Raw genomic sequence first — 16,859 nt, forward strand, 5'->3', positions numbered from 1 at the left:
ATGTTTTTGAATAGAGCCAAATGAATCCTTTATGAATACTATTAGTTGTTCCTCCAAATGTTCATAATTAGTACAAAATTTATATTTGTTTATATGTCAACAATAGAATTTAAGTTACGAAACAATTACTGATTTCACCCTATAACAAAAGTTACTAACTAGGAATAGTTGAAATAAATTAGAAAATCAATTGCATACATAAAACTAAGCATAAAATTAGATCTGGTGTTGTATTCTTTACAACTGAGGATGGGATACAAATGTATAATAATTTACCAAATGAAATCAAAGCAACAAAGAACCCAAGAGCCTTCACACATAAGTTAAAAAAATATCTCTTGCACCAATGCTTTTATGCAGTTGATCATTTTTTTTCTTTTTTTTAAAGGGTTAAAATTGTAAACAATTTTATAATAAATGTTCAATTAGGTCTGAAAATTATATACTGTGCATGTCTATGAAATATACTGGATTATTATATACTGTGCACATCTATGAAATATAATGGATTATTTTACTATTACATTTGTATTGGTTGTTTGTATTTTACCATAAAACATTCATATTTACTGTTTTGTTAAAGACAGATAATTTCCTCATTACAAAATAATGTAAAATCAATTTATTAAAAATTACTTGCAAATATGTTCTCTTGACCTGTCCAATGTCATATGTACAACCGTACAATTCTATGATTTGTATTGACTGTTTTGTTTAAGATAGATAATTTCCTCACTGCAAAATAATGTAAAAATCAATTTGTAAAAATTACTTGTAAATATGCACTCTTGACCTGTCCAGTATCATATGTACAACTGTACAATACTATGATTGCCTGGATCAATAAAATACAATACAATAAAATACAACTTTTCTCTTATGAAAATGCAGATTATACTCACATATGTTAATGGTAATTACAGTAGAGCGTCGATTATCCGAAGTAATTGGGGGACATGGGTGTTCAGAAAACTGGTTTGTTTGGATAATCGAACTGTACATGTTTATTTGCCAAAAAGAAGTACTGTACAGTAAATTTATTCATAAAAACAGGCATATCTTTTAGTATTACAAAGTAACATACAAAGGCAACTTCAGTAGGAATATATAGTATGTGACACAGTTTATTAAACAAAAATATATACGTATTACATACGCATTTTGCATGAACAATACACACAGTATACAAAATTAATGTTTAAAAAAATACTTTATTTTTGTCTGTCTAAGCAAGCCTACATGCTTACGAGCAGCTAAGTCACGTACTTTTTTCACTACAGATATCTAAAACTGGTCACTTTCATCTTGAGCTTCAAACCATCGCAAGGCAGTATCTAAACAAGTGAACACCTCAGAAGCTGTCGGTATACTTTCATCTTCACTTTCTGGAGCACTGATTGATGAGATGCTGGCGGCATCATCTTTATCAGTGACGACACTTACAATCTCACTGTCCTGCATGATTTGGTCTCCTGGATCTGCATCATCGATATTCATCCATTCATGAATGTCTTCTTCATCACATTCGTGGCAATCTATTTCTTTTAGCATACCAAGAATTTCGGACATATCATTCTGTTCACTATTTTCAATCATACCTTGTGAATTTTCTTCTGTGTCCAAAATTTTATTCCAGGCTTTCTCCAAATTCTCTTCCTTTGCACTATTCCATGCTGCGCTAATCATGTAGGACTTGTCTTTCAAGTCAATATTTCTTAAGAGACTTTCTTCTCCATCCTCTTCTCTTTCTAACAATAACTTACGCAACAATTCTTTCCTGTAATATCATTTGAAAGTCTCAATAACACCTTGATCCATGGGCTGTAATAAGGAGGTTACGTTAGGTGGAAGAAATATTACCTTTATGAACTCGTCTTTTTCGTTTAAAATATCACATGACGTATGAGTTGGTGCATTATCAAGGAGAAGTAGTGTTTTCTCCCTCTTCTCATTCTTTAGCTGATGAGCTTTTACAGAGGGTATGAAAACGTCCAGAAACCACTTCATAAAAATCGTACTATCCATCCAGGCACTCTTTTGTGAGGTGTACACAACAGGCAAGGCTGAAATATTGACGTGCTTGAAACAACACGGTTTTTTACTTTTACCAACGACGAACATAGGCAGTCGGTGACTTCCAGTAGCATTAGCACAAGCCAAAGCTGTAATACGGTTCTTGCTTGTTTTAGGACCAGGTGCTGCTAATTCATGATGTGAAACAAGATATTTCTCGGTAAAGCTTTCCAGTTAAGTCCAGTTTCGTCAGAATTATAAACGTTTTTGAGAGCATAATCTTCTTCCCTTAATACGTCCCTTAGTTTGACTTTGAAAGAATCAGCTGCTGAAGAATCAGCCGACAGTTTTTCTCCCTGTATTGTAAGCTCACAAATGCCATGTCTTGACTTAAAGCATTTTAACCAGCCCGTGCTCGCTTTAAAGTTTGAAGGCCCTCCAAGTTTTTCGTTGAGCTGCATTGCCTTCTCACACAGAATGGGACCTGAGATAGGTTATCCTTCCGATCTCTTTTGTGTAAACCACTTGTAAACAGCATCATCTAGATCTGTGATGGTGGTGAGCTTCATAGTTTTATGGCTTGTTGATCCATCAGTAGAATCAAGCATAGCTATAAAATTTGCTATGCTCGTCTTTTGTTTTTTTATATCTGTAATTGTCGACTTCCCCACCTTGTACTCATTGGATAAAGTGGTTGCAGATTCACCTTCTTCTAACCTTTTAATAATCTCGTACTTGTCCCTCATAGAAAGGACAACACATTTACGTTTAAGCATTTTGTATCGTCAAGTTCAGAACAGAAGGTGAGTGTTTGCACTGTGAGAAGCTCTTCTTGGGGGCGCGCAATCCTTCAAACTGCGCAGAGCGGCACGCCTCGACTCTAAGCTGGCGCAGCTGTTGCTGTGAACTGCTTTGATACTGCCGCTACTTCTACTGCCAGTGCCAAGCCGACAGACGTGTGCTGATTGTTGAAGCACAGTGACTGGCAGCTTGGCCAGTCAGTAGCACCTTGTGAAGGCCCCATTAGAAGCAATGTTCCACCAGCGGTGGCCCAGTGCGGCGACTACTGTCGGAAAATTGGTTTGGGAGTGAGGGCGATGATGGACGGTAGGGTGGGAGAGTAACAGGTACGAGCGAGTACACAGTTCGGTTAAGCGGTCGTTCGGTTGACCGACATTCAGATAATCGACACTCTACTGTAATTCAAAAATGAAAAAAATGAGTTCTAAGGAGGCTGATGGCAAAACAAGAGGGGAAGTAAAAATATCCCAGCTTGCTTTGTCACAAGTGTTGATGTCAATGCTTGTTTACCATTCCTCCATTCTGAAAAAAATTGAAGCTGCAGGCCCAAACAGTGGAGTTGTAGAATTATTGTTAAGGTTATTAGCTGAAACACCTAATACTTTAACTAATACTTTAGGTAGGATTACCAAAACAGCTAGTATTTTAACTAATATCTTAGGTGGCCAAATTGCTCGAACCAACAATACTTTTAAGGGCCTTAGAACCCTATTTGGATATATTAATACAAGAACAATTATATAAGAAAAACTAAAAATGGAAACAAGATAACACAGCTTAAAAATGAAGTACAAACAGATCAGAAACATGTTGTTGCTCAAGTTTTGTCTTTGTAAGCGAAATTTGGTAGTCTCAAAACAAAATTCAATGCAGAAATCGCTTGTACTGAACACAATTTCGAAGTTGTTTAGCAATATGTAGAACATAATTGTACTGCATTGAAAAATGTAATAGATAAGAATAAATCATACTTAAAATTTAAATTTAAAAAAATCAGGAGACCATTGTAATAACAGAGTACTGGAGTAAGACTCCAAAGTCACTAACAAAGAAAAACTTGTAACTACCAATACAGATGAACGTTGTAGTGAAATGAATAATATAAACATGAAATTTGCTGAGTTGCAGAAAAAGTTTGTAGCTAAAAGTTTCAGCAATAATTGTGCTGACTCTGGCTTGTGAAATAATGTTTCAATTAACCAATTTCCAGGTGACAGTAAAATTAAACCTCTTGATTTCTTGCACCAATGAAGAGACACCTTTGTAAGTGGTATCACTGATAATTTAAAAATCAAATTTGTAAAGAAGTTTTTGAATGGGGAAGTACTCATGGGCAAATCAAAACATTAATACTGAAATGCCTTATGACGAATTTGAAAAGTGTTTTTTAACCAAATCTTGGTATGAAACAAAGCAACTGAGAATAAAGAGTGTATTTTTGAATATGTTGATTTATAGAATGGGGCAAGAAAGCATGAAAGCATTTTGTGAAAAATCCCTTCAGAGACTAATTCATTTAAACAAACTATTTGATGAACTCATTCAGATTGACACCTTTAAAAGGAGACTTCTAAGTAGAGTGCAGTTGGAACTTGCATATGAAATGGACAAATTGGTAGAGGAGTTGCTGAAATACATGGAAAAACTTGACAGAGTTTTGGAATGAAATGGAAATCAAGATAGTAATTTTAGTAAGAATAACAGATATCAACCAAACAAATGGAATCAGAGCAATAATCAGAATAAGTTTATGATGAGAGATGAACTTCAGAAATGACTATCAGTGGGAAGGAAATAGAAGGGATAATCAATGGAGCAACAGTGATATGAATAGAAGCACGTAGATAATAGCAATAGACTGTAGGAGAGAGAAAGTAGGGAGTATCAAAACCGGATACAAGACAACTGATGCAATGATAAGGAATATCTAAGGTAGCCTCAGCATCTGCCTTGCAGTTTGGAGTGAGAGAAAATAATTGTAATCAGGCTAAACACTGTAGTACCACAGAAGTTAATGTGGAATTGCACAGAGTCAATAACTAGGGATTCACCATGTGGGCAGATTACATTTTGATAGAAATTTTTGAAGAAAAATGATTTTTGAGGAGTATAATAGAGGAATTTACAATCTGGGTAAATGTAAGAATGTAGACTGGATGCTGAAACTTTTCATACGCTACATAATGAAGCGAATATTGAAAAAGTGAGGTGTGAAAGCATTAATGGTGATGATAACTTTTATCTTTATTATATAAATAATTTTATGAGCTGGCCGCTGTGGCCGAGCAGTTCTAGGCGCTTCAGTCTGGAACCGCGCGACTGCTACAGTCGCAGGTTCGAATCCTGCCTCGGGCATGGATGTGTGTGATGTCCTTTGGTTAGTTAGGTTTAAGTAGTTCTAAGTTCTAGGGGACTGATGACCTCAGATGTTAAGTCCCATAGTGCTCAGAGCCATTTTCTTTTTTAATTTGATGAGTAGTGAAGGTATGGGAAGTGTGAATGAATCTGTTTTTCCGATGCTGAAACTAGTGAGTATGGTGATCTTGTGTCAAAGGAGGACACAGAAAGTGTGAACCACTGTTCTGAGGCTGAGGAGCTTCATTCTATGATTTATGAGACTGAGGCGATTGATAATGATGTTTTTAGATCTGTGGAAGTAATACTGAGAAATTCTGCAATGTTATAAGTGATTATGCTGTAGATGGCTTTGATGATGATTTTTAATGACGAATTAGATGGGATGATTTATGTGGTGTTTAAAGATGATATCCTGAATGAAAATAATGTTGTAAGTAGGGATGATGATTCACAGGGGAGTAATGTATGTGAGGGTGGTACAAGAAAATCAGATATTGATGACTGTGAGAAAGGCAGGGAGCACTGGTAATAAAGAAGAGGAAAATGTAACACGCATTGATGATTAGATTTTGAAAGTTGTCTGGGGTCATTACAGTAATATTGATAATAATGTTAATATTGTTAATAAAGTAGAAGACAACGAATAAATCCAGTCTCGTGGGAAGAGAGAAAAATGATGGTAATTTAGAAAAGCTTAAAACGCCTGTAACAACTTTGCAACCAATTTCTGATAATGAATCTGAAAACAATCAAAGTGTGGGTGATATTAGCTATGAAGGAGTAAAAAATGATTCGTTATTTGAAGAAGAAAATAAAGATGATAGGAGATACAGGGGAGTCCCTACATCTTTGTTAAAACTGACAACTAGGAAGGGAACTATTTGGTAGACACAGGCAGCCCAATCAGAGGAATTTCTGAGAAACTGAGGGAAAGAAGAATTTTAAGAATTTTGTTGAATCACCTGTTATTGGCATCGATGTGAAGGAGATACTGGAATGCACAGCAAAACAGTAAAGTTTCAAGTAAGGCTAGAGTTTGAAATTGATGGTTTACTTTTTGTACAATGTTTTCCTAGCATTTCTGAGCTTAATGAGGACTTAATTTTTGGAATTAATCAGACTGTTAAAGCAAATATATGTTTTAGTTGGGAAACTGGAGAACTCAAAATTAGAGAGCCAGAGAGTGGGATTACTGAGAAACCAAAATTGTTAATGTTAATTGCAGTGGTGAAACCAATCAAAAACAAAAAAGGGATTGTTTGTGATGAGGACTGGGGCTATGTAACTGACAAAGAATACAGTAATGGTGAGGAACAAGAAGAGGATGGGTGTTAGGAATTGGTAAACTAACAAGTTATTGAGGCTGTTAAGCTTGTAAAAAAAATGAAAATAAAAAAATTGAATGTCAAAGACATGTTTAGTCAGAAAACCTGTTCATTGTAAACTGAAGGTGAAACCTCATGAGTCATTTTTCATAAAACCATGTTCTATTAGAATTTCACAAAGAGAGACTTTTGGGAGGGAGCTGGGGGGGGGGGGGGCATAGAAAGGGGTTGTAGTGAATGTAATAACCCACTTGTCGTGAGAAAAAGAGATGGGGGAGCAAGAACTGAACTTGATTCTAGACAGTTAAATAAACAGACAATCCAGGGAATAAATATGAGCTTCTAAATAAATTTGAACACATTTCCTTCACACAAAGTCTTTGTCTTACCTCTGGTTTTCATCAGATTTTTCTTTAACTTTATGCTATGAAATACACAGCTCTTTTTGTATTGTGGGAAATGTTTCCAATATTGTGTGTTACATGTTTGGTTAAATGTGTCTGTGGCAGAATTCATTAGGGCTTCAAACTGTCTGTTGTGGAAGGAATTGTTAAATAAAATAATTGTATATTTACATGACATAATTGCGAAAAGTTGGAAGAAACATTTTAATATTTTAAGGAAAGTGGTGTTGAAATTATAGGAAGGGGAAATTACCTTAAAATTGGAAAATGGTTAGTTTCCTGTGACTAAATTGAAGATTCTGGGACACAGCCTAACAGAGGAAAGAGTTTTGACCAATCAAGAAAAAATCTTGGCCATAGCAAAATTTTCTAAACCTAGAAATAAGAAAGAGTTAAAGTCATTTTCTGGTTTAAATAATTTCTGCAGAAAAACATATGTAAAGACACAATCCTTTGATCGGCCATGTTTGAATAAACTTCTTAAGAAAACAGTACTTGAATTAGGGTTGAAAATTGTGAACAAACCTTTGACGTGATAAAGTCACAAATTAGTGACAGCAAAATCTTATGCAGCCTTCATCTTTCTCTCCCCTTTTGTATAATTTGTGATAGCAGTAACAATGGAATTGGGACTCATTTATTTCAAGAAAGTGGAGCACTGTTCAATCACTTTTGCAAGTAGAACTTTGCAGCAACGTGAAAAAAATTTACACAGTTACAGAAAAGGAACTATTGGCTACTCAGTGGGCATTTTTCAGATTCAGGAACTATCTATCTGGACATTAAACCACTGCATACTCGGATAATAAACCAATGAGCTACTCGCAGCACTGTTAAGTTATATCATAACAGGATCACATAGCAGGTACTCTTTTTGCACTTGTTTAATTACATCACTAGATACATAAAAATGTGTTTGTCAATGCATTGTTTGGATTACCATTGGGAGAGGAGGGAGGGAGGGGGGTTGAGAATGAGAAGAATGAGGGGAAATGTGCTAAAAATTACAAAATAATGTTTAAACGGGAATGAAGGATTAGAAGGGAATAACTAAGTTTTGTAAGGACATAGGTGGAATGAAAACTATGATGTAAATTGGAAACTAGTTAAAAGCTATATTGATATGAAGGGGAAAGAAAAACTGGGACTGTACTTTAAAGTTTTCAGCAGGACTCTTCTTTTAGAGGAACAGACCAGACAGTGAAAATTGGAAGTTATTGACACACTTCTTTGGTATCTACAAGAAAGCTATGGTATTGTTGTGCACTGAAATATTTACAGAAAATTTAGAAAAATTTATATTTTTATAACATGACAAGAAGGGTTAGAAAACTTTTAGGGAGTTGTGACTGATGTCATAGAACACAAGTTATTAATCAAAGATGTAGAAGCTACATGCAAAATATTCTGCCAAAAATATGAATGGAATTGATAGAGGTGGATTTTTTTGGGCAGTTAGAAATATCTAAAGGTAGTTATAGTTACAGTTTTGTAATTGTTGATCTATTCTCAAAATTCATCAAACCTTCCCCTTCTAGAAAAGCTACAAAGAACAACATTATCTCAAATATGTAAAGACTATTTTCAAACAATGGAAAATCCAGGATAGAATGTAACAGTATAATGAAAAAGATAGTTGCTACTCACCATATAGCAGAGGTGCTGAGTCAGAGAAAGGCACAACAAAAATACTTTCGGGGAAGTTAGCTTTCAGCCAACAAGGCCTTTGCCACACATAGGCAACACACACACACACACACACACACACACACACACACACACACACACACACACACACACACACTCATGCAAATGCAGCTCTCACACACGACCACAGTCTCTGGCAGCTGGAGCCAGACAGCTGTCTGGCTGCCAAAGACTGTGGTCATGTGTGAGAGCTGCATTTGCATGAGTGTGTGTGTGTGTGTGTGTGTGTGTGTGTGTGTGTGTGTGTGTGTGTGTGTGTGTGTGTTTGTGTGTGTGTATGTGTGGGAGAGGGAGAGAAGAGAGAGAGAGAGAGAGAGAGAGAGAGAGAGAGAGAGAGAGAGAGAGAGAGAGAGTAGAGAGAGAGAGTTGTATATTTTTGATAAGTTGTGTCTTCATGTGACTCTGTGTTTCCACTATATGGGGAGTAGCAACTATCCTTTCCTTATATTGTTAAAGACTATTTTCAGGATTTAGGGAGACCCAAAGCCGTACTGTCATATAATGGAACACAGTTTACTTCCAAAGCATGGAAAAAATTTTGAGGCATGAAAACAAAAAAAACACATATTAATTTTTGTATCTTTTCTGGCTAGTAATCCAACTGAAAGGTACATAAGACAGATAGGTAGATTGTTTAGGACATATTGTGATGTAAATCATTGTGGATGGATAGATTATGTGAGGAATTTTGTAGACATTTCATATACACTATGTGATCAAAAGTACCCTGACACCCACCAAAAACACATTTTTCATATTAGATGCATTGTGCTGCCACCTACTACCAGGTACTCCATATCAGCGACATCAGTAGTCATTAGATATTGTGAAAGAGCAGAATGGGGAGCTCCGCGGAGCTCACGGTCTTCGAATGTAGCCAGGTGATTGGGTGTCACTTATGTCATATGTCTGTACATGAGATTTCCACACTCCTAAACATCCCTAGGTCCACTGTTTCCAATGTGATAGTGAATGGAAATGTGAAGGGACGTGTACAGCACAAAAGCGTATAGGCTGACCTCATCTATTGGCTGATGGAGATCACTGAGAGTTGAAGAGGATCGTAATGTGTAATAGGCATACATCTATCCAGACCATCACATAGAAATTACAAACTTCATCAGACTCCACTACAGGTGCTACGACAGTTAGGCAGGAGGTGAGAAAACGTGGATTTCATGGTCAAGGGGCTGCTCATAAGCCACACATCAACACCGGTAGATGCGAAATGATGCCTCACTTGGTATAAGGAACGTAAACAATGGATGATTGAAAAGTGGAAAAATGTTGTGTGGAGCGATGAATCATGGTACACAATGTGGTGATCCAAATGCCTGGTGAATGTCATCTGCCAGCGTGTGAAGTGCCAACAGTAAAATTCAGATGCAGTGGTGTTATGCTGTGGTCATGTTTCCCATTGAGGTGGTTTGCACTACTTGTTGTTTTGCATAGTGCTATCGCAGCACAGGGCCACATTGATGTTTTAAGCACTTTCTTGCTTTCCACTTTTGAAGAGCAATTCGGGGATGGTGATTGCAACTTTCAACACAATCGAGCACCTGTTCTTAATGCATGGCCTTGGGCAGAGTGGTTACATGACAATAACATCCCTGTAATGAACTGGCCTGCACAGAGTCCTGACCTGAATCCTACAGAACACCTCAGGCCTCACTGATTGTCACTGATATCTATCCTCAGTGCAGCACTCGGTGAAAAATGGGCTGCCATTCCCCAAGAACTTTCCAGCACCTGACTGAATGTATGGCTGCGAGAGGGAAGCTGGCATCAGGGCTAAGGGTGGGCCAACACCATACTGAATTCCAGCATTACTGATGGAGAGTACCACGAACTTGTGAGTCATTTCCAGCCAGGTGTCTGGATACTTTTGATCACATAGTGTAGTTTACTATTGGAGTTTCTCTTCATGAAATTATGTATGACAAAATGATGATGATGATGAAGTCCCATTCTCCGTGACAGAGTGTAGGGGAATGATGCGGAAGACCCGCACCGCCGTACTAGGCAAGGTTCTCAAGGTTCTAGTGTAGGTGGTTTGCCATTGCCTTTCTCCTACCATAATGAGGATGAATGATGATGATGAAGATAACACAACAACACCCAGTCATCTCAAGGCAGGGAAAACCTCTGACCCGGCTGGGAATTGAACCAAGGACCCCCTGCTCGGGAAGCAAAAATGCTACCGTGAGATGCACATGAGCAGTGGACGTGGACATAAGGGGGGGGGGGGAGGAAAAAAAAACAACTGATTATTCAATAACTTATTAGAGTACCTTGAATGTGAAAGCTTAACTCCACAGGGAAGTAAGAAATTGTTAGGAAGAGAATGGAACAACCATCATGGAACAACTGAACAATTCACAAAAACAGATATATATGGGTAAGTTGATGTTACATAATTCAGCATTGGGGACCTGGTTCTTGTGAAAATCAACGAAAAATGCAGAGCAGTTAGTGAAGGAAACAAAAAGTTGTTTGACACATAAGATGGATGATTTGAAGTGATATTAAATCCTCATCCAGTTACTTACAGATTAGTTTCACATAAAATAAAAAAGTTATTTGGATTAAGGAACATAGCACAAGTAGAAGTTTACAGACATAGATAGAGAAAGTAAATTTTCATGTGATTCAAGTGGAACAGCTAGAAATCTTTTACAAAGTATTTTCTAAATACATAAAGTGTGATATATGATTTTTATTTTACAACAATGTAATTACTTCCTCATAGAAATATGTTATCTTTGCACATTAGGAGTATGATAACCTCTAGGGATCCAGTCCTGTACCATTTGCTGCTGTAAATTAGCCTTCTGATAGTACAGCTATTCTCTGAATATAGTTTTACTGTATTCTTACTGCTGATGAGTGACTTGTAATCTCACTTTTCATTACTTAACTCTGTGGAATTATGGTCATTTTGAATATTTAGAAGAATATTTCAAGCCACATAGAAAAATTACTCTGTTACAAAAGATGAAATGTTTTCAAAAATCTCGGGCTGTGTACAAAAACTTTATTTTTTTCTGTATTAATTTCATCTTATTTGTATTCTGTGAGTTTGTCAGCTACATAACTATATACCAAAGTTATGTTACAAGTAATATTACACACTACATAACCTACAAAAACTACCGTATTTACTCGAATCTAAGCCGCACTTTTTTCCCGATTTTTGTAATCCAAAAAACCGCCTGCGGCTTAGAATCGAGTGCAAAGTAAGCGGAAGTTCAGAAAAATGTTTGTAGGTGCCGCCACAACTAACTTCTACTGTCGAATATATGTAGCGCTACACAGGCATGCTTTGCAGGCACAAAGATAAATACTGGCACCAAAACCTCTGCGCCAGTAAATAAATTTAAAAAAAAAGTGGAAGACGTGATTTTTTATCCGCCCCGAGTTTTGACCACTACATTTTCATGCATTACCCAACGAAGTAGATACAAATTCCGTATTATTCATCTTCGAAAGTAGCAGCATTTCAATGTACTACGAAAATACGACTGGCAAGACTGTTTGGGATGTTTGTGAATCTGGCCAACTCTACATTCTGAATTTTTTCCTACCTGTGAGAAGAGATGGTTGCTAATAGGAATTTTTATGAATTGTGAATCACATGCAGTATTCTCTTCACCATAAGAATAATACTAATATAAACATTTTGCCTTCTATTCTTTCTAGTTTTCTGCCTAATAAACTACGAAACTAGAGTGAGACAACAGCAAACACGGAAGAATATACATATCATGTCATGTTTATATTCGTATTATTCTTATGCCTAATAGTGATACAGTCAGAAATGAAGCGCGGCAATTGGCTAGATTTTTAAATCTAAGATGACTCTAATTTCTGTGCAGAATGTAACATACTACAGAGGCGTCTACAAAGTCAGAGAAAAATTTTCGCTGAACTCTCGTTCAGAACATCTTCTATCATACACAGTCTATTATTTGGTTCTTGTTGATCATTATCAAAGAAAGCATTAGTGTAAATAACAACAAATAGCAGTCTCTTGCCATTGTTTCGCTAATGAGACGATTCCTCTCTTTTTTTTATTGTAAGCAGCGGTAGCGCGCACAAATGCAAGGCATGCCGCTAGCGGCGACTGGTTGTAAACACTCATAATCAGAATGCAACAAACAATGCATGACACAGTACAGTAATGCATTTTCAGCTTAGAGTGACACGTAAAGATCTATAACAAAGAGAACGGCACTTATCAGATCAAAGAAAAATAAGCAATCAATTCAAACCAAACGAAGCACCTGAAAAAGGAAGGGTACCCGTATAAATACGGACGTAGCGCCTGACGCATTGCAATGGCTACCTGGTAAAGCTTAACTGCTAAGCTTACGACTCGAACCAAACTACTGTAGCTGTATCGTCATTCATTCGACCTAAATTGTGTCTCATATTACAATGGACCAACTTTGTTTCGATCTGGAGGTGCGGCCTAAAACTTTTCTCTCCCCTTGAATTTCGAGTCTCAAATTTCAGGTGCGGCTTAGATTCGGGAAATTGTTTTTTCCTTGATTTCGAGTCTCATTTTTCAGGTGCGGCTTAGATTCGAGTGCGGCTTCGATTCGAGTAAATACGGTAAACTATTCTGAATTGTTTTATAGTAAATTCTTAATTATGCACACAGAATTTTATACTTGAAATCAGCTAGTTGTACTAGCAATCTTAAGAAAAATGCCACACACATAAAATACTGTTGACATTGAAAGACATATTTCTTCAGGTTAATAAGAGATGATAAGAGGAAGCTACTTGTTTAAGTATTACTGTGTGAGAATTACTTTGATACAAAGCACTACATTATAAGAAGTATACTGCCGCAAATTTATGTTACATAATTTATGTATATAGTGTGTTTCGGAAGTGATGGTCAGCATTCAAGGATATGTCAGGAATAATCATTTGAAACAAAAAGGTTAAGTAAACATGGGGTCTAAAATGCACACCTCGAGAGCTATAAGCAATTCTTGATCTTCGATACTGTGAAACAAATCTCTTCTAGTGCAAGTTCTTTGCTTTCCATATTTTGGGAAGTGGTAGTATGGACTAATACAAGGAAAAAAGTCTGGTAAACATGTGCCCTAAAATGCATAACTTAAGAGCTATTAGCACTTGTTCATCTTCACTATTTTGAAACACAGCTCTTCTAATGAACAAGCTCTCATAACTTTTAAGTTATGCATTTTTGAGCACATGTTTATTGGACTTTTTTTCTTGTTTTGGTCCATACTACCACTTCCCAAACTATGGAAAGCAAAGTGCTTGCAGTAGAAGAGATTTGTTTCACAGTGTCGAAGATCAAGAATTTTCAATCACTGCAGACACATTTCATTTGCTACATTATAGATGCATATTGACTTCATAAGCTATTCCACATGACTTCAGTGCTACTGCTAAAAGTAAAATGGAGCTAGCGATACACAATGAAAGTGACAAATATTACTTCACACTATTGTTCTTGCCATCAGTCTGCTAAGTGTCTGGCAGACCATTAGGAAGACGTGGATGGAGTTTATCAATAGAATGTCTCATACATGCTTATATGAAAGAGTTCTACATTGTCTGTGTTAAACACACCACTAAAAGTAATTTTAACTGAACAGAATGTACATGCTCTATTATGTTACTGAAAATGTATTATTTATAAAAGACATTTGTTATTTATGTTTCATGGTAAACATACAGAATCTATGCAAATTAGTACTAAATAATATGCAGGAAAGAATGTCTGAATGATATAAGTCACTGCACTTTGTGAAGCCATTTACTCAATGCTCTTGTCAGACATATACATTCCTACATTCTTGTATTTATGAGTTGTTCACTGTTCATGTATGGTAAGATCAGTGGTCAATGGGCAGGATAATTGGCAGTTTTGTTGTTTATTATGCCATTTTACTAACTTGTATTATACATGTTACTATATTAAAGGTAGTAGAAGTAGTAGTAGAAGTAGAAGTTTATTGCTTCACAGCATATAATTTAAAGCCATCGACTTAAAGTACAGGAGACTCATCAAAACACAAAAACTGGTTTACAATTTTCCTTATAATGCCAGTAATATGATATATACTACTGAATAATTACTTAATTAAGCAATTAATAATTATTCTTCAAAAGCAACAAACTTTTAAGATTAACAGGCGCATTTCAAGTTTACAAAAAGTTGTAGATATTCTAAGACGTGAGATTTCGCATATAACTAATGATAACTGTGAGCTGAAGAAGTTGCGCCATATTCTAAATGATAAAACAATAAAGCCACAAAACAGGAACCTGGTGAGTTATGAGTAGCGGAAAGGAAGCGATAGACAGGCATCAAAGGCAGCAAATGAAATTATAATTACAGATAAAAACAGGTACAGTGTTCTGTCGAATAGTAGTGATGCCTGCAATAAGGATATGCAAAACGCTAGTGAAGTGATGCAAGACAGTGAAACAACGTCTGAATGGATAAAAGTGTCGCTAAAAGGTAATCCCTTGTCCACTAAAAGAATAACAAACTCCATAAAATCTGTCACATTTTGCGATAAAAACAAATACGACGTTTTGCAACAAAGTGAAAATACAAGTAAACAAAAACCGACGTGTGTGACAAAGAAGAAAGAATCAAAAGTCGACGTCTTTGGAGACAGTCAAGCCAAAGGAATTTCTCAAGAACTGCAAGTAAATAGTAAATCAACGACAGTCACAGGCATGGTTAAACCAGGTGCTGGTTTCAAAGAAGTGACGAAAAACATCGTAAAATATAACCATGACAAGCAGGACAGTGTTGTAATCTGCGCAGGAATTAAAGACATTTACGAAAACAATGGTATGAAAATATATAAACAGCTCTTGAGTCTTTTGCTAGTACTGTCAAATACAAACATTTTACGGGTGAACTTTACCCACAGGAACGATTTACCTGAATGGTCATGTGTGAATAAGGAAATTCACAGAATTAATGCGAAACTTAAAAGTAGTTGTAGGCCATTCAGCAATGTGAAATTAATTGACTCAAGCACACCTGACAGAGAATGTTTTACGAAACATGGGCTTCACCTTAACAGAAATGGAAAGGCCAGGTTAGGAAACTTAATAAGGGAAGCAATTAAATGCAATTACAAAGTGACAGCCACTGAACTGGGATGGTATAAATCTCCAATAGCAGAAACACCAGCAAAAACAGGAGCAGCACGCAAATGGACCATCCAAAAAACAGTAGCAACAGAGGAACCTACTACTGAACCAACATTAGCAGCAGCAGAACTAACAACAGAAGCAATAGTTACAGCATCAAAAACCAACCAAACAGTATCATTAGCAGTCACAGCAACATCAGAAGCAGTAGTTCCAACATCAATAACCAACTAACCACAATCACTGGCATTCACTGCAACAGCACACAGCAGCAGCAGTGGTAATAGGAGCAGTCATCACACCAGAAGAAGGCAGCCACCCTTGAGAAGCCAGGATTTTTACTGGGGCAAAGCAGTGAACAACAGCCCATAACAGGGAAAGAGATAAATGCTTGCAAGCAGAGGAACCTACAACAAGGATTTTTGGTACCCGGCCTCAGTTACAAGACTAACATAAGGCAGATACCTTCAGATACACCAACTTCCAAGTCTAACTGGCAACAGACTCACCTCCACTGTCATCAACAGAAGAATAACCATGCCACCAGCACATCTAAAGAATTTTTTAGCATCAGGTCTAAAGGGAAAGGCGCCACCAAGATAAGTGAAAACAAATGCCTAACAGTGTTTCACCAAAACATTCAAGCCATAAAGAACAGAGCACAACAGCTAGAAGTAGAATTGGAAAATTTTGATAGCCAAATTTCGTGTATCACTGAACACTAGTGCAAATGGAAGGAAATTGAACACATTGCATTAGCCTCATTTGACCTTGCATGTTACTATAGCAGAATCTCAATGAATGGTGGAGGTTCATGTATCTATGTAAAAAAAAGGTATGTCATTTAAAGTTAGATATGATCTTTTAGATCTAGGTGAGGACAAACATTTCGAACTTTCCGCTGTTGAAATAATAGGACCTGGCATAGTAAAAAAATTAGTCATATTTTGTGTGTACAGCTCTCCCAGTGGAGACATTGATGTATTCTTCTCAAAACTGAATCAAAGCTTAGACAAGGTTTCTGGACCAAAAGCAAATGTAATCATCTGTGGTGACTTAAACATTAATATGATGAAGCCTGATAAGGCTAGCA

At 36.6% G+C, this 16,859-nt stretch overlaps 1 protein-coding gene across 1 annotated transcript in view; it reads right to left on the bottom strand.

Moving 5' to 3' along the window:
- Positions 1 to 1,284: 1,284 nt before the first annotated feature.
- The window catches only part of LOC126188365 (cyclic nucleotide-gated cation channel beta-3-like), a 318,171-nt gene continuing 302,596 nt past the window's right edge, over positions 1,285 to 16,859 (bottom strand). Inside the window, exon 9 of the mRNA XM_049929963.1 lies at positions 1,285 to 1,777. Coding sequence (XP_049785920.1) covers positions 1,285 to 1,777 — 493 coding nt within the window. The remainder of the gene's footprint in view (positions 1,778 to 16,859) is intronic.

This window comes from Schistocerca cancellata, chromosome 5 (assembly GCF_023864275.1).
Source record: "Schistocerca cancellata isolate TAMUIC-IGC-003103 chromosome 5, iqSchCanc2.1, whole genome shotgun sequence".
NCBI classification, from domain to species: Eukaryota; Metazoa; Arthropoda; class Insecta; order Orthoptera; family Acrididae; genus Schistocerca; species Schistocerca cancellata.